At 44.4% G+C, this 18,500-nt stretch overlaps 1 protein-coding gene across 5 annotated transcripts in view; it reads right to left on the bottom strand.

Annotated features, from left to right (window-relative positions):
- The window catches only part of FYN (FYN proto-oncogene, Src family tyrosine kinase), a 136,986-nt gene that overhangs the window by 3,181 nt on the left and 115,305 nt on the right, over nt 1-18,500 (bottom strand). For all 5 annotated transcript variants that reach the window (XM_077782269.1, XM_021555488.3, XM_021555485.3 and 2 more), the window contains one exon: nt 10,257-10,388. In XM_077782269.1, coding sequence (XP_077638395.1) covers nt 10,257-10,388 — 132 coding nt within the window. The remainder of the gene's footprint in view (nt 1-10,256; nt 10,389-18,500) is intronic.

Here is an 18,500-nt window from a genome sequence, read left to right as displayed (position 1 = left end):
GAATAATGTCGGTAACACACTGATGTTTTAGTTTCTGATAAGGAGAGTTCATCCTATGTCAAGGACTTTTCACTTTCTCATGTTCTGCCAGTGAGGAGTTGCACAAGAAGCTGGGAGAAACTGTATTGTGCATAATTTGTTTTTCTTGGCTTATATGCCTCTCTTTTTAATTTCCAATAAAATTATTATTATATTTTACTTTATTGCAGATATTAAACTGTTATTATCCCAACCTCTTGGATTTCAGCAGGAGGTTATTATCTTGTCAAGATAAAAAGAAAAGCTTTTACCTTTTTTCTGATTCTCCTCCCATCCCACCTTTGGGGGGCCTGGGGGTGGGCAGTGGGAATGAGCAAGTGTCTGTGTGGTACTGGTTGGGGTTAAGCCAGGACAGGGAATAAAATTCTTACACGATGTAGCATTTAGGCTGGTAACTTGTCTGTAACCTTGGATTTGGTCTTTAGTCTGTATCCTTATGTCCTGGCTGTGTTTAATTTTTATGGATGCTTAGAAAAAAACATCTGTATCATTCAGCCTTTCCTGACCATCCACCTCTAGATTCTCATCTCATGTTACGATTACCAAACCCCCTTTTCCTCTTATCTTGTCAGTGTAATTTCCTCCTACTGATAGCCATTTGCAGTGTCTGGGCAAGGATCATATTCCTATCCTGTCACTGTAACCACCCCTGGCATGGTCTCCCCACTAATTCCTTTTAGTTATATTTAGGCTCTCAATTATCCATGTTGTGGTCACAGCATGGTTCTGCTTAGCTTACTGCAGCACCTCCCATTTTCAAACATGAGGAGTATTTGGTTTAGTTTCATATATGGGTTTTACTGCAAGACAAGGGAAAGGAGAAAGGAAAAGTAGGGCACTGTTTCTTTTGCTGCCTGTTGTTGCACACATGGAGGAACCTCTCCAGAAAACTGTCGCATACTCTTACAGGCCTCTCCTTAACCCTTCCTTTAGCAGGGATAATTGCAAAAAGAAAGGTTAGGTCACTGATTTACAGTATTCCCTAAGGTGCAGACCAACACTTCAGCACTGGTTTCTTGTGTTTCATTTATCAGCTGCATCCACCCACCATATTTGTGGTATTACATATTTATAAAATAGGAGCAAATGCTTTGAATGGCCTCAAGTGGACCATAGTTAGGTCTTCAAAATTATGAAAACAGACTAATAAATAACAAACCTCTGCAGATATCAGATTCTGCAAAGAGTTAAGGTTCTCCTATATTATTGACTCCAAACTGATGTTGTTAGGTCACAGAGGCACACAACAAATCAGAACACACTGAACAAACATTTGGGTGTTTCTCACTATCCAGTAAGAATATTTCCAAAGATATTTTTTCTTTTTCATTAGACTACAAAACTCTACTGGTCTGTTAGGCACCACAAACCCAAGGCAGCATCAACCCAAACTTTCTGGCCTTGCTGTTTTCAAGATACTACAAAAAAATGCACATTTTGTTCACATTCTGTTCTCAATACTAGTTTCATAAATTTATGTTTTGAACAAAAATCTGCACCTTTTTTCATATTCTTGTCTTTGAATCAGCTGAATTACATCATGTTTTGGGTGAGAACTTCTGCTGTGCTTTGCTTCCCTTACATATTAAAGGCTGTGAAAATTACTGTTACTGTTAACTCATCTGTTTGTGTATAAATAACCCCTAACTGCATTCCTTGCTTTTATTTTGGCAGTACATCCTTAAGTGCAACACGGATGGAAGCAACAGCAGCAGAAAAGCTCCTTCCCAACTGATTTGTTGTTCTAAGATATCAAATGTTTGGTATTTTTATCCAGTGCTTTACTCAGTGCTGCAAAGCACACTCTGAAACCTGATAACGAACTGTGTGCTGGAAGAAAAACCCTGAGGAGACAGAAGGGGGAGGGAAAACATAAACAGCTCTTCACTTCCCTTTGTTTGACAAAAAGGTAGAAAAAGGAACATGAAAGAGACATTGCTGTCTGAAATCATAGTAATTTTTTTGTCCCTGGAAAGTGAGTCAAGCCAGGTTTTTTCATCACAGTTTAATCCAGGAAAATTCCCTTCTTTTCTTTTCTCCTTTCCCCTTTCCCTTCCCTCACAGTAAACCCTGGTTATGAAACTAAAGCAAGTAATCCTCATGTTCCTCACCAGAATTCATACATCCAGCAAGGGCTGAAGTATCTAGGATTTGCCAAAGAAATTCTGTTAGTTTTGACATGAACTGCTAATTTAAAAACAGAGTTTCAAAGACTTTTATGTCTAAATCAATTGGATGACTAGTCAGACATAAAAATAGCAGTACTTCAGGTATACATTTTACCTCTTAAATGGCCTGTTTATGTTTACAAACCTATTCTATAGACTTACTTATTTTATCCTGTAAGTTTTAGTGTTTCTCTTTTGATAGCTGGAGTCTGTCATATTTTTACATCTAACACCATAAAGAGAATATCTGAGCAGTCTGTACAACTCTTCTCTCCTAATGAATACCCAAGAGTTTCAATTCTTAATAAATAATAAATGACATTCTGCTTGCAGTATGCTTCCAGACCCCTTAAAAGTTTATCCTTAAATCCTTAAATCTGTGAAATAAAATACTCAGCATTTTCTTCCACCTGGGTTGGGGCAGCACCTGGTATCAATCCAGGCTGGAGGACAAATAGACTGAGACGGGCCCTGCTGAGAAGGACTTAGGGGTGTTGGTGGATGAGGGGCTGGACATGAGCTGGCAATGGGCACTTGCAGCCCAGAAAGCCAAAAGTGTCCTGGGATGCATCCAAAGTAGCGTGGCCAGCAGGGCAAGGGAGCAAATTCTGTCCTCTGCTCTGCTCTGGTGAGACTCCACCTGGAACTCTGCATCCAGCTCTGGGGGTCCCAGCACAGGAAGGAAGTGGACCTGGTGGAGCTAGTCCAGAGAAGGGCCCTGAAATGAGAAATGGCTGAGAAAATCAGAATTGTTCAGCTTGGAGAAGAGAAGGCTCTGGGGAAACCTTATTGTGGCCTTTCAGTACTTGAAGGGGGCCTATTAGCAGAGCCTGTTGGGAGAGGACAAGGGGTAATGGTTTTAAATTGAAGGAGACTAAATTTGGATTAGTTATAAGAAAGAAAGGTTTTTCACAATGAGGGTGACAAAAAATTGGAGCAGGTTGCCCAGAGTGGTCATGGATACTCCATCCCTGGAAACATTCAGGTTCAGGCTGGACAGTGCTCTTGAGTAACCTGAGATATCACTGCTTATGGTAGGATCGGACTAGATGACCTTTAAGAGGTCCCTTCCCACCCAGACTATTCTATCATTGTAGAATTCTATGAAAAATCAGCTTGTGCTCATGATATTTCAAGAATTACAATTTGGCCAAGAAGAACACATCCAATTCCCAAAAGATGGCTTTTCCATTACATTTTTATTCCCTGAGAAGACCAAAAATCAAATATCCTCCCACCATCCATCATTATTAGTGAAACCTTCAGTAATCTCAGGATGCCACAGGATATGGCCACTCTAATGCTCAGTACAATAAAAATCTACTGCCCGTACAGACTGGGGACAGAAATGCAATACTGCTTGGCTTTTCCTAGAAAAGGTGTAGGAACTTTAAGTAATGGTTACCTGAAGAGTTACTGTGACACAAAAAAGAATGTGGAGTTTCCAACTGTGGCTGAAGAAAACACTGGAAAGTATTTTGGTGTGCTCTTAGGAGCTTGATTAGATGGAGTACAGCAGATGTACAAATAGAATGGATCTGGGCAATGCTGCTCTTCCAGAAGACAGGAAACATTACATGTCCCTGCATGCAAACTAATGAGCTATAGAGACTACTCTGGGAAGTGTGAAGTCCAGTGAGGAAGCAATTGTTTTAGGCTACTTTACTATTGCTTTCTTCTCTTAGACTGTAGTGGGTTGACCCTGGCTGGATGCCAAGCACCCACCAAAGTCTCTCTCACTCCACAGCTGGACAGGGAAGAGAAAATATAACAAAGGGCTCATGAGTTGAGATAAAGAGCAGGATAGATCACTGAAGAAATAGTGTCATGGGCAAAACAGGCTAGAACTAGAGATACCAACTCTAACAAAATCAGAGCAGAATAATGAGAAATAAAATAAGACCTTTAAAACACCTTATCCACACCTCTCCCTCCTTCCAAGCTCTAGCTCCTCCCTCAGGGGTGCAGGGAGACAGGGAATGGGTGTTATGGTCAGCTCATCACTGGTTGCTTCTCCTGCAGCTCAGGGAGAGAGAGGAGACCTTCCCCTGCTCCAGTATGGGATCCCTGCATGGGAGACAGTTCTCCATGAACTTCTCCAGCATGGGCCCACCCTACAGGTAGCAAACAGTTCTCCCCAAACTGCTGCAGCATGGGTCACTCTTCCATTGTCCTTCAAGGTCAGGCTGCTCCAGCAGGGGTTCTTCTCTCCACAGGCCTCCCACAAGGTCACAGCCTCTTCTCAGGCACCCCCCCATTCTCCCACTACGATTGCTTGGCCATGCAAACCCAATACACAGACTGGGAATGATGTTCCTTCCAGACCCACTGCATGCTTTCAGACTAGTGATCAAACTAATACAGTGCACAGAAGGGAACAACAAAGCTGCTCCTAAGTGAAGACAACCTCTGAATGCTGTTCTTACTGAGTGCAATGCAAAACAAGATAATTCTGGGGAAAAAGAAAAACAAATTTTGAAACTCTGGAAGTTATACCACTTCACCTAGAAAACCCTCAACATCTCCTCATCCTCAAAGCTAGACTATCAATATCTATTTTTTGCTTTGGTTTTGTTTTTTAAAATAAGTTATTTGCTTGGTATAACACATGAATGGATTGCAACCTTGAGCTACAGCATTTCTGAATGGAGCTTCCTTGCTTACAAATAAACCCACCTGACCTTATCTATCCTATGTGGTGAGTACACATCTTTCTTAACCTCTTATTTACCATCCATGATGATGTTACACCCACTTACCTATGCTGGCTCTCTGTTATGTACTTGGCCTCAGGCTTTGGTACCACATGCTCTCTGGCACTCTTGGCCCAGCTTCCTCCAGGCATGAGGAGGCTGAATACAGCTGCCCAAAGGCTGCAAGGCTGCTTGGAGCCCAGACTCAAAGACCTGCCTGGCCAGAGGCAGCAATGTGAGTAGCATCATAGCTATCACACTAGAGTTAAAATGAAAATGCTCTTGACATGACAACTGCAGCAGAAAGCAGAAGAGGCAAGGTCAGAGGTGCTTGTTTGGTGTGGCTGAGATTTTTGCCTATCGCAAAGGTAGCATGTTAAAAACCCACAAATTCTGCGACCTCTGTTAGGGAAGGGCATTTATCAAAGAGAAGAGAAATTGACACTGAAAAAGGTCCACTAAGCAGACTGTTTCTTAAGCTTGGCTCCTCCTCTGTCCTAATCTATTTTTCATTTCTCCACTGTAACACTGGAAATAGAACCTCTGTGTGAAAAACTGTGAAAATTGCTTATTTGAATCTGTTGCCTTGTGAAAAGCATAGAAAAGGGTATAAATTAGTTATCATAGTGGGCCCATTATGATCACTGATGGAGAAACAGTCTTGGTTGAAATATGAACATGAGGACACCTTCCAAAAAGGGTCTTGCTTGTGGGACCTATAGGGTTTGGGGCAAGGCTTCATTCTAAACTCTAGACTGATCTTTATCTCCACCAGCAAAATCTTTACTGCTTTCACTAATCTTTACTGATCTCACCACTGCACCAGCCTCTCTTCCAAAATGGGACATCAGGACAGGAACTGGTTGAAATCTGTAGGACAAAGAACGCCAAGTTCTGTGCCAGCCAGTCTGTTTCCCTGCTGTAAACTGCCTGCTTTCCCCCTCTGTCCTACTGTCGTGGTTTGACACGGAAAGAGAATTTTTTTCCGGAAGGAAGAGGTCAATTTAGATATTGACCAATTGAAGGTGAACACGCCTCTGAGAACACAGAGGGGTTGAAAGCAGAATTCCCAGGGGAACTCGCTCTCTTTGGTTCCGGTCAGCGTGCAGTGCAAACCTCCCCTGCCCAGCCACGAGCTGGGTGGGGAGGGGAAGCCCCATGGCCTGAAAGGTAGGCCCCAAGGGTGGTGGAAGAACTGGAACCGGGCTGGCCCCTGCAGATGGAAGGGTGGAAGAAATCTGGGATGTCTCCGTTCCCCCCCCAGAGTTTCTCTCCTGAGAGGGAGAGAGAAAGAGACAGTGACAGTCCTGTCAGAAATTCCACCGCGAGGAAGGAGGAGCTGGGGGAGCTGCAAGGTGCCCAGTTGTGTGGGAGTTGCTGGATGTCCGGGCATCGAGCCATCCCTGGGAGTTTGGACTTTTAACCCTTCCTTGAGAAATGAAAGCTTTGTGAATTTTCCTTTCCCCTCCTTGGTTTGAAAGAGAGGAAGAGGGACACCTTGGACCCTGGGATGTTAGAAGGAGGAATTCTGGATGGGAGGGGCACAAGGAGTGGCTTTTGGCTGGACTTTTCCGTGTTAGCCACAACCTGAACCAATCTTCTCCTCTGAGAGAGACTGTGTTTTGGGAGGATGCCAGTGAGTCAAGAGACCTGCTTCAGCTGGGAAAAAGACAAAAGTGAACAGAGAAAAGGTTAGGGGGTTTGTGGTGGCGTCCCCCTGTCCTGGAAAGGAAAGAGAAGAGAAGAAGATCTCTGTTCTTGAGCCCTCGGCCCCAGGGGAAAATGGGGGGGACTGTGGTCCCAAACAATGAAAACTGAACTGTTGTTTTCTCCCCTCTTGGCAGGGCATCCTTGAAAGGAAAAATCCTAAAAGCAGTCTGTCCATCCATGCATTAGTGGTGAGAGCACTGTGCATGGAAAGGAGAAGGGTCACCATGGCAAACTTTTTCTCTGGGCGGTGCCATGTGTGACATGGAAACACAGGATGTGGAGCTGTGTTTTCTTGGGGGGTCTGTGGCACAGGAGAGACTCCTCTCTCCCTTGATGGACTGAGTATCGATTGTTTGGAGGGTGGAAACCTGATTGGGGTCCAGATTGTGTCTCACTGTGGTTTGTTGGAGTTGGGTGGTGGGGGGAGGAATGTTTTGCAAGGTTTTCATTTGATCTTTGTGTGTTTTTTTTTTTCCTTCTTTAGTTTTCTCTTTTCTTTTGTAGTAGTAGTTTAATAAAGTTTTTTTCTGTTATTAAGCTTGGGCCTGCTTTGCTCTATTCTAGATTCCACTTCACAGCATTCAAGGGAGGGATCACATTTTCATGGGGGCACTGGCATTGTGCCAGTGTCAAACCATGACACCTACTCACTGTGCTTCTTCCTCCTTCTACACAAGCTTAAAACAATGCCTGGTTCCAGACATGGGAAGGCACGAGGTATGGTGTCCTGCAGGCATGGGTACCACTCCAGGACTGGGATGTGTGCTATAAATAATCTCTCCAGGCACTAAGAGCTTGTCAAGCAAGAGAGAAATCCCTTTCCCTGAGGGCTTCTCTCCACTTCTCCCAGCCTGCTACAAGCTGTAAGCAGGAACATCAGGACAACATGCCCACAACTATTACAGAAACTGGATATTACAGCAGACAGACAGTTCCATGACCCTCTTTGTTTCAAGGCTGACACTTTTCGGTGTCACATCTTGGGTACCAAAGTGCTGGCAGTGCCAACAGACAGCATTCTCTCACCTATGGGTTGTCTACTTGGATGAAGAGGGCTGAGTCTTGCCTCTCAGGACAACAGAAATCCCATTTTTCTTTGTTGCACAACACATGCCATAATGGCAAGAAAAGCCCTCTGGGTGTCTCTGAACCCTACTCCCTATCTCAGACAGGGATAGGTATTCACAAAACTTTGTCCTGCACAAGGTCCTTCCTTCTCCCAGTGTGAAGCAGGAGATAGATGGTCCCTTCTATGTCAGGGGAAAAGAGAGTATTTTCTAAGGAGCTCAGGAGGCTTATGTCACCTTGGGAAATCCAAGCTCTTTTCAATCCACTTGCAAAGACAGATCCTTCTGAGAAGGTCCCAATTCCCCTTCACTGCTGCCTCAGCCTATAAAAGCTTTCCCATTCAGGGTCTGGGAAATGAGACTGGACTGAAATCTGTAAAGACTTTGGACATTCAAATGTAAGATCCAGGATGCCCTTATGTAAAATTGGCAGAGAGGAGTGATGGTGACCATGAGAATTGTTAAGACCTCCCAGATGAGCAGCAGGGGAGTCCTGGTGGGATGGAATGGCCCTGGCATAGAGCCTGAGCAGGGTGTAACCAAGGCAGTACATGACTGCCCAAAAAATTGCTGACTTAGTAACACACAAAGAATTGCTTCCAGCTACTTGGTGTCTTCCTAGTGCAGGTGGAGGAGAGTGAGCCGGAAGGACTTTTGGCATGTGAGGGCTTTATGTAGTGAGGGATGAAGGGGTAGGGACGGTGCTGAAAGAGGAGAGATCCCACTGGTTGTCTTTGATGTGCTTAAGCTGCCACATAATAAAACTGTCCAGAATTTCAGGATACAGCCCATGCCTGAGATTACTGTCATGGCTCCTACAAGAAGTTATATATTGCAAGCACTTAAACACACATCCTGTGGACTCTTTCTCCTTTGGTGAGGTAAAGAAACATTTATGAAGTGCAGACATCCTCTGCAGCCGTGGCCAACCCTATGTTCAGCTACAGACTTGTGAGTAAACATAGGGCTTAAATGGTTGTTTTTGCATGGAATGCTATTTTCACCTTAACTCTGCCCTGGCTGGTGACAGTCCCTGTGCACCCACTCTGCTGGCAGTGACTAGACAATTCCTGTAGCCCAGTCAGGAACATTGCTCACCCTCTGGGAGCTGCACCACACCAAGTAAAGCTTATACATCTTTTTTCTCTCTTTGACCTTTGCACAGCATGAAATGTCTGCTTAAACTCTCAATAAACCCGCAGAAATCATAGCTTTCTCACACCACTACCAGGAATCCTTATGACAGAAAGACTTTTGTGCTGATTGGTGACACAGCTGCTCTGACTGGAGGCAACACCCCACATGGGGAAGTGCTGGGCAGAGGGACTCATCCATTCCACAGAAACATGCCATTACATTTTCTGCTACTTCATTTAGTTGTCACAGCCACACCTTTGCTGAGCTGCTCCCTGTTAATGATGCCAAAGTTCACTGCTGATCATGAGATGCCTTCCAGTCCCCATACTCTCAAATATCAGCTACTGGCTGCTAGGCGCTAGCAAACTTGAAATTCCTGGTAAAAGTCTGGAAGATTAGTTTTGCTGAGTTCAGTCTTCTGAAGGGGTGTGAGACATCACAGGATAAACTGAACTCCACCTTGATACTTCCCCTGCTCAATTTGATATATGGATCTGACTGCTTGATCACAGCACAGATTGGAAAACTGAAACTGCTGTAGGGCATTTTCCATTAAAGCAGCTGCAGTGCACAGAGCCAGACTGTTGAGTATTTATATATATATATATTTAATAAAAAGACTAAAAATGCAGCTAGAGGTATCTTGAAATGCAGGACATCCCCTGTTAATATCTATGCTGATGAGAAAAAGGAAGGATTGAATTCTTTTCCATGTAATGCATGGCTTTTACCTCACCCCGTTCCTCTTCACCTGAATGACTACAGTCTTGGGGGGGAAAAAAGAATAAAAAGCTCTTCCTGCACAGGCAGATCCAATCACCCCCTCCTACAAATCTTAATCCATTGGACACTTGGCAGGGTTTCAACAAAGAGCCATGGGGCCTCCAGTTCCCCCATGCAGAGAATCTGGCCCTGCTGTGACCCTGCCATGAGCTCTGAGCTGCACATTACCAAACTATTTTCTTCCCTTTCCATCCATCTCAAAAGTAAGGATTAAAATTTAAGAGTTTATGAAAAAGAGATTTGATAGTACCAGACGCTCAGACAGTCATCAAACCTTGCAGTGAACCAGACTGAAAGAATAAACAGAGTAAGGCCTCTGTGGGAGTTTAATTGTAGGTATCTTAAAGTAAATGCAATACTCTGGAGAGCTATTTGCTCCAAAATATAATAATTTTACACTGCTTTTATTAGTTATACAGAAATTATATTAATTGAATTCAGCACAATTAATAGAAATGAATATGCTGAATTGTCCCTTTGTCATTTTTATCATGACCATCCCAAAGCAGCTTTAAGTCAGAACTGTTTTCAAGCATACATGAAACTGACACATTATAGACATTCTCCTTTGAGCTCAGAGAATATAAATAAACATTGCAGCTTAAACATATGGCCCATTCCCACTCCTTTTTCCAGGTGAAGCAGGACATTTTTCTTACCTGGATATGGCACTCTCCCTTTTGTTACCAGCTCTGTCAGTAGAATCCCAAAAGACCACACGTCTGACTTTATTGTGAACCTTCCATACAGTGCTGCTTCTGGTGCAGTCCATTTAATGGGAAATTTTGCACCTAAAGAGAGAATACATGAGTCTTAACCAGAACAGAGACAGAATCAAAGCACCAGGTCACAGGTGACTCTTGTGTTCTGCAACACCTGCAGGTGGAAGGAGCTGCAGACAAGGTTAACCAACAGCTCCATAGAGTACAGTCAGAGTGGACAGGTGGGCAGAACATGTAGGGTATCAGGAAAGACTCAGCAGGGAAAGGGTCAGTTTGTCCCACATCACAAGAGAAGAATAAGATATTTTAACTCAAGTTTGAAGTTTTATAAAATGAAAAAAAAAAAAAAAACCAAAACAGTTTTAAAAACAAATAAGCCAAATATAATAGAAATAACTTCTCCCAAAGTGTTTTAAATATTTGCAAATCACACACAGTTACTACATATGTACATACATATGTACATACAGTTCCTTAGCAGAACTAAGATATACTGGATATGTACCTCCCAGTTTGCCTGTTCAAGCTGTGCAAAATGCAAATGAACAAGCATGGTGAAAACAAAAACTAAAAGCAAATCAAATATTTCATTAGAAACACACAGAGACTTTAAAATAATACTGCCATTTGAGTTGCTTGGAGTCAAGGCACAACTTTGGCCTGTGATTTATAACTTGACAGTGTACTTTAAGCTTCTGGCACTGAAAAGCCTGTAGTGCCTTAAATATGTGCAGTTCTAATGTGCTCATCCATCATCAGAGCTTGCAGGAGCCAGTTGCAAGGATAGTAAGATAACAAACCTTTAAACACTGATTTATTTGCTTTTCCAATCACTGATTGTTTTCTTAGGAAAAATATTTTCAGTATGACTTTAAAGAAAAGTCTTGTGGTAATAATTAACTCATAATATGTACAAAAACCATGCAGACATTTCCCTGGTGCCTTATATTAACATACAGGCAAAAGAGTTGTATTGCTTATTGCTGATCCCTAGTGACAAACACTCTTGAATTTGGAAACAGACTGACTTTGACTTCACATCACCCTCTCATAAAAGCTCCCTTCGCTTGTAGGAGGAGTGTGAAAGTGTAACAACATGGACAAATCAGTCTCAGAGAGTGAACTTAGGGCACTGTTTAGAGTTCCCTGCTGGCACTATTCTGCCATCACATCCAGGGCTCAATGTCCCGTATCTTCTGCCACACACCCCAGTCTGATGTGACTTAGAGAAAAAAGGAAACACGGTAATTCTCATCTCCTTACTTAGTAAAACTTTGATGTGCTAAAATTTTTTCTACATGTAAATGATCCTAAGAGAGACTAGTACTCTAGAACATGTTTTTTTCCCTAGGGAGTATTGCAGCTCAAGTAAGTCCTGCTAAATGACTTGAAAATGTCCTGCTAAAGGACAAAAAAGATGCAAGAGAAAGTTTCAGATACCTAATGCTTGAAGACAGGAACTTAAGTCTAGCTAAGCATCAGCACATCACTGGCTATATTTGCAAAGATGCCAGAGGATTTTGGATGCATGTTTGCTTTTTAAAGTCTGTCTCTTATGTATTGTCTCTTATATATTGATTGATATGTAGGCAGGAACTAAAATTTGGGTGCTTGCCTTTTGTGTCAATCTCCTTCACTTAGCACTTCTTTGTGTGACCAATCTTAGTTTACAAGACTCAAAAATTGCAGAATTTCTCTTTTTGCCTTGACTGTGATGTATGAGTCCTTTGCAGCAGAAGCTGCCATCACTTGAGCCTCTGTCCTGGACACTGGCCCTGCTTCAGCAGCACCAGCAGCCACATGGGGTTGGTAACTGGCTGCTCCAGCTGCTGGGAGGTCCTGGGGCTCTACAGCCCATGCCAATCCCTGGAAAAACTGCAAGCTGCATGTATCTGGTGGTCAGGCTGCCCGGGCCTGCAGTGCATGCCTTTAGATGGGTCTGTGCAGGCAGCCCTGAACACGAGGGCCAATGTCCCTCTGCTCTCTCCTACGTGCAGCCCAGATAGTACCCACACCCCGTGCCAGCTGAATGAAGGAATAGCTCCAGGCTGGCCAGGAGCCTGAAGCCTCGGATGCTGGTTGGTGCTGTGTGAGATGGCCGTGCAGGGGGGTTGGATTGTTCACGTGTTGCACACGTTTTATTAAACAATTTTCTTTTTCTTTAATCAGCTGTGTTTTTCTGAGAAACTTAGCCAAAACTGCTCTAATTCCCTTTTGCTTCAAACTCAGATCTAAAGGTAGCAACCACCTACAACTCATCTTTGGAGGAAGGAAATTTCTTCAGATTCTTTTGTGGCCAACTCCCCCAGTATTTCCTCTTCCTCAACCTACTGCCAGTGTGTCACTGGGAGATGAGTATGTTGTCAAACCACAGGAAAATGAGAAGCAAGGCAAGTACCTGAGAAGGGGGATCAATTCCAGGGGGGATCAATCCCTTTTCCTGAGAACTAGAGCAGTACAATCCTCACTGGGGTGTGATGAGCACTGCTGGAAAGATGAATGGTCTGTGCTGAGGATTTTCCAACAGCAGGACAGCTATTCATTACGTTTCTGTGCTGCCCCTGCTGTGGATGATTCTCTGTCTAAAGCAACCCATATAAAAAAATCACGTTTTGCAGTTTGTGCAGCATTTCCTGATAGATGACAGATTTGGAATGGTGGATGGGGAGGAGAAAAATGCAAGCTTGGCAGAGAGCTTGCTAGCAGAGCCCTGCCTCATGGTTTTCTGGCCCTGCAACACATGTTGGAGGCTAGATGGTTCAAGAGAGTCTGCAGTCCAGTATGGCAGAGCTGTCAGTGAAGGGAGATCAGAGACCTGGGAGAACCCACCAGGCTGGTCACCTGCAGGTACAACACATGCACTGCCCTAACAAGGAGATCACACACGGCGTGTGTGAATTGGGGGTGTGTGTGTATTTGTCTAACAGGGATCCCTCCAAGGTGCTGCCCCTCATTCCATCCCTGGAACTGGAGACAGAGACAGTGCACTGCTGTAAAAGCACAAAAAATTCCCAAATGTGTTAAGCACTGCCCTGAAGATTCCTGATTGCAGTAGCTCCATGGAGTGTTAGCACAGGCTGGATGCTGTGCATGGTTCCTGATGGACGCACAGTTCCTGTGCTTAACTCTCTTCCCAACACACTGATTAAAAACCCATTGCCTCTCTCTGCCTAGGCCTCAGAAGCTTATTAAACAAACTGACTTTGTGCTGCAAACAAATTACAGCATCTGATAAAACGTGCATTACTGACAAGCAAGTTAATAAAGCTGATAAGCCAAATCACCCCAGCTGACAAGGCAGCCCATCTCCTACTCTGAAGGCGGATTTTGCATCAGTGGGGGAGGGATTTTTCTCTTTTTGTTACCGGAACCTGTTTTATTACAAACCAGCACATCAGTAACCCCATGCATGGACACCAACAGCAGACTGCATTCATCAGGTCAGGATAACCTCTCTTTGCCCCAAAACAGAGTACTAATCTGCAGCTTTTATCTCAGTCCCCCTTTTTTTTTTTTTTTTTTTTTTAAATGTTACAGCCCAGGGAAAGCCTTTTTTGGGTTTCTGCACTGCTTGTGACCACATGAAACCACAGCTGCTGATACAATTTATGGTTAGAGCAGCCAGGCCCGAGCCTGTGAGGATTTTTGTGAGGCTCAGCCCTATTCTCGGGACCTTTGCCCAACTCTGCCCAGGCATTCACACAGGTTATCTCCCAGGAGGATTTCCCTGGGAAAAATCAATCCATGGCCCTGTTTCAATTATTTGCTGGCTATAAGCGGGTCATGTGCTGAGAAGGAGCAGAGGGGGTTGGGATGATTGAGTGACCTTGAGATACAACTCTCATCATGGTTTCTTCTGAGGCAAGCGAAAATCCCTCAGAGCTTTGGTTTCTTTTCAGATCTAAATCTTGATGAAGTAGAAACCTCTGAAATTCATGCCCCAGAGCCACTGCCAGCCTGATAATGATCCTGTTGCTGGAAGTGCTACAAAGCTGCTACCTCCTGTACCTTAAAACCAAACCCAATGGAGGACTCCAAGCTCTAAGACCCAAAACCTCGGAACCGCTTGGGTTAGCAATCAGGGAATGCAGTGTGGCATTGGATTGCTTTGCGGCTGGAAAGGGAAAGCTGTAAAAGGTAAAAAAGAAGCGCTGAAGCAAGCATGAAACAGGAAACGAGTCAGCCCCGGCCGGCGATGATGAGTGCCGTGTGGGAGGGACCGTGCAATCACATTTTTTGTTCTGTGAGAGCGAACATGAAATTACAAGCCTGGCAAACATCAGCGATGAGGAGCAGGCTCCGCAGGCGGACCCCTCCCCAGGAAGCGGGGGGCGGGACTGCGGCTCTGAACACTCCTCTGGCTCTCTGCCTGCAGCCCCCTTCCCTTCCCTTCCCTTCCCTTCCCTTCCCTTCCCTTCCCTTCCCTTCCCTTCCCTTCCCTTCCCTTCCCTTCCCTTCCCTTCCCTTCCCTTCCCTTCCCTTCCCTTCCCTTCCCTTCCCTTCCCTTCCCTTCCCTTCCCTTCCCTTCCCTCTCTCCCTGGCCGCGCTCCTTGCCGCGGGGCCGCTGGCACCTCTGCAGGATGGAACCGGGATCCCCCGGGACCCCGCTGGCTGGGAACCAGGAGTCCCTTCTCCTGTCCGCTCCTGGGCCGGCTCAGGGACCCGCAGGTAAAGAGCAAGAACAAAGCCCTGGATGCTACAGCCTGCAGTACAGTCAGTCACAAACAAAACAGGTCTGATCAGCTGGTGAACAAATCTCTGCAAAGGGACTGGAGAGAGCCTGGAAGAAGTGGGGGTGGAAAATCCCTGTCTATTTCTAGGAAATCAAAATAAAAAGTATCACTTGATTTTAAGCAGGGCAGGAAGGAGTTACTTCTAAGTGTTAAGAAGGCAAAAATGATCTGTGAGTTTGCAAACACATACTAGAGCTCCCAAAATAGCTCTGACTCATCTGGAAGGCATCAGAAAGATCCTTATTGTTTCATGTGTGCTTAGAGTGGCACTACTGCAAGTGCTGCTAAGTGTGTGCAGTAGAAAAATGGCCTGGAAAATAACTCCACACTTTTTATTTATTAAGAAAATTTTAAATTTGTATCAGCTGCTGCTGCTTAGAATAGTAACAACTCTAACCCAGTGACTCTGTGGAGCACTGGCACTCGCCACAAAAATGCCACGTACTTGGCCAAAACTCCACATAATTGTGAACCATATCAATGTAAGGATAGCAGAACTGCGTGGGAAATCCTTTGCTGGGGCTGATGGGAAGTTTGTCCTGTAGGATACCAGGAGTTTTAAGTCTTGCCTTACAGGGCTGACACAAGCATCATCACCGAAGGAAGGAAGCAACACTCCATGCCTGACACTCTGGGTGTGGGGAAGATGCTGCAACAGCAACAGCCAAAAGAAGCAATGGGACAGACTGCAATACAGTCTCCCAGTGTAGCCTTTGAAATGGGTGTCACTCTAAACAGGCATGTTTTTCCCCTTTGATTACTCACTTCCTGTAAAAGCAAGAGGAGCCAAATGCTCATTACAAGCCAAGAACTTTTTTTTTTTGGTATTATTTAATGGCAGTGCATAGCTGCTAGTCACACACTTTAAATCATTAGTGGCATGACCATCTTTCCCTCCCGACAATTGCTGAGAAATGGCAGTGCAGACAATGAAATGCTTTTTATTTACCTCTCATAAATCAGGAGCAGTCAGGCCTCCTTTGTTCAAGCCCAAAAGAAAATAAACCGGTCAGTAAAACATTACCACCAGGCTAAGTAATACCCACACAGGTTCAGGAATCCTGCACTCTAGCCTGCTGGGGCTCAAAGCATCCCCATCTGTTTCCTTTCAAAATATTTAATCAGAGACAAAAGTGACAGTGGGGGAAGGGAGTAGGAGATCAAGTGAAGCTGGAGAAAACCACCTCTTCTCCATGCCAACAATGAGCTCTGTACTAACACCCTTAAGCCAAAAGAAGGATGACTGCTGAGGAAAGTGACCAGAGACTTTAATCTTCAGATTTTGCAAGGAAAAACATTTCCTTGCTCCCACAAGATCTGCCAGTCTGGAGCGCTCCCTGTTCCCCTCCCCTCTGCTGGCCAAGCTTCCCTCCTGTGTCAAAATTCCCACTGAAGCAGTAGTCAGCTAGATAAACAGAGCAGTCCCCAGATGCATCCTCTTGGAGGCTGAAGTAATAGGTCATGGGAAACAAGCAGAGTTTCCTCCTGATACTGTGGTCTCCAACAAGCATTCCTCAAACTGAAGCTTAACTAAACAAGCCAGAACTGAAATCCAGTTAAAAAGAAAAAAAAAATCCATTGGTGCATTAGAAACCATTTTTCTCCCTCAATAAATTAAAGGTCTTAGGCTCACCCTGGCTTGGAAGCCAGGTTAATTGCAATGAAATGTAAATTGAGTGTGTGCTACTTGGTCAAAAAAAGCACCCCTTCCAACTCCTTAAGAAAGGGACAAAAATATTATTGAAAGTAGGAAAAACTTTCTACATGATGCCTGTGGCTACAGCTCTTTGGGTCTCTCTTTTAAGGAATCCTATAGCTCTGTAGGACTTCAGCCTGACTTGGAGATCATGGGGAGGAATTATTGTCCATTGCCCTCAAATATGGGAAAGATGGGTGACTTCTCCATACTGGCTCAAGGAGATGAAGCCAGGCAAACATGAGTCAGATCTTGCAGCTCATCAGCAATGCATTTTAAAAACCAAACTAATTCTCCCTTCCCAGACACTTTTCCCTCAATACAACTGATTTCTCCATGAAAAAAGGGCAGGAGATACCACAGCTATGCTCCCTCTCTCTGCCAGGCCTGGTGTTATACTTTTCTCAAAGTTCTCTACCCCAAATCCAGTGATTTTCATTTAAAAATCTAAACTTTTCTTCAATATCAGTCAAGTAGGTTTTCACAGCTTTTTTAACATGTGAAGAGGGCAAAACTGTTCTGAGAGATTTAAACTGGGAGGCAAACAGGTCATCATAGGATTTCCTAGGGATCAGGAGCCTGAAGAGATTTGGCCAGAAGTAGGTCACATACTTGTCTATGAAAACAAATAATTAGTCATGTAAAACTATACATTGGGTGGTTTCCAAAAGGAACAAAAGACATGGCAGCAAACCAGGCAGAAATGGAGATAATATAGGACACTGTTTCAAAGCCATTTTGCAGACTGGATCTGCCCGCCTTGTTCAGGGAAAACTCTTCTTGTTTTACACAGGGGAACAGCAAGCAGGCAGCTTTCTGTTTGCCAGAGCCTCTCCAGACACTCTTATTGCTCTAGACAGAATGACACAAGCCTATTTTTTCCTAACAAGAAGCAATTCCCACCCTCAGGCTGAAATCAATAGGAGTTAAGGCTCTGCATTAGTATCTGTCACAGGTTCCTCAAGGACCCCACCAAAATAATCAGACCTCGCTGTCTGACTGTGAAGCTGGCACCTTTTAGGGTGGATGCAGCCTGTGGCCCACACCCCTGTGACTGGGTACTGCCCACAGCAGTTCAGGGGGTGGGAACAGCTTGAGAGGAGCTGCTGCTCCCAGGCCAGGGCAAGGCGTGCTGGAAACTCTGGCTGCTTCTGTCAACACTTAGAGTAAAAGTTACAGAAAGAGGTTAGCTGTTTCCTAAGAATTAATGACAGGGTCCATGCTGAAACAGGGACTTTGTTCAAGAGAAGAAACTCACAAGAGGAAACCCACAAAGAGAGGTTTTGGTGATGTATAGCAGGGTTTAATGGGATCCCCCTTGGCTTTTGAACTGAAAGGATGGACTTGTGTTTACCAACGCATATTGAGCAAGCACTACCAAAGTACTGCCAGCAGGAAGAGATCAAAACTGTAGCTCTGCAGCTTGGACCAACATCTGACAGCTAAGCATGACTTGTAAATAATAACGAAAAAGGAGCCTGTGACATGGCTTAGTTTGAACACACATGCTTTTTAGAAAAAGCTGATACATTTCTATAGTGTATGAATGGTCATCTCTGCCCAGCACCCTGTGTAGCACTGGAAGATGTAATTTCTATTAAAACAACTTTTAAGGCATTAAGGCAGGAAGCCAGGCAGGCAGGCAGGCAGGCAGGCAGGAAGGAAGGAAGGAAGGAAGGAAGGAAGGAAGGAAGGAAGGAAGAAAAGAAAGAAAATAAGAGTGCTTAGAGAGGCAGCTCCATTGCACAGAGG

The sequence above is a fragment of the Lonchura striata genome, chromosome 3 (assembly GCF_046129695.1).
Source record: "Lonchura striata isolate bLonStr1 chromosome 3, bLonStr1.mat, whole genome shotgun sequence".
Classification (NCBI taxonomy): Eukaryota; Metazoa; Chordata; class Aves; order Passeriformes; family Estrildidae; genus Lonchura; species Lonchura striata.
This window is presented reverse-complemented; position numbering and strand designations above follow the sequence as displayed.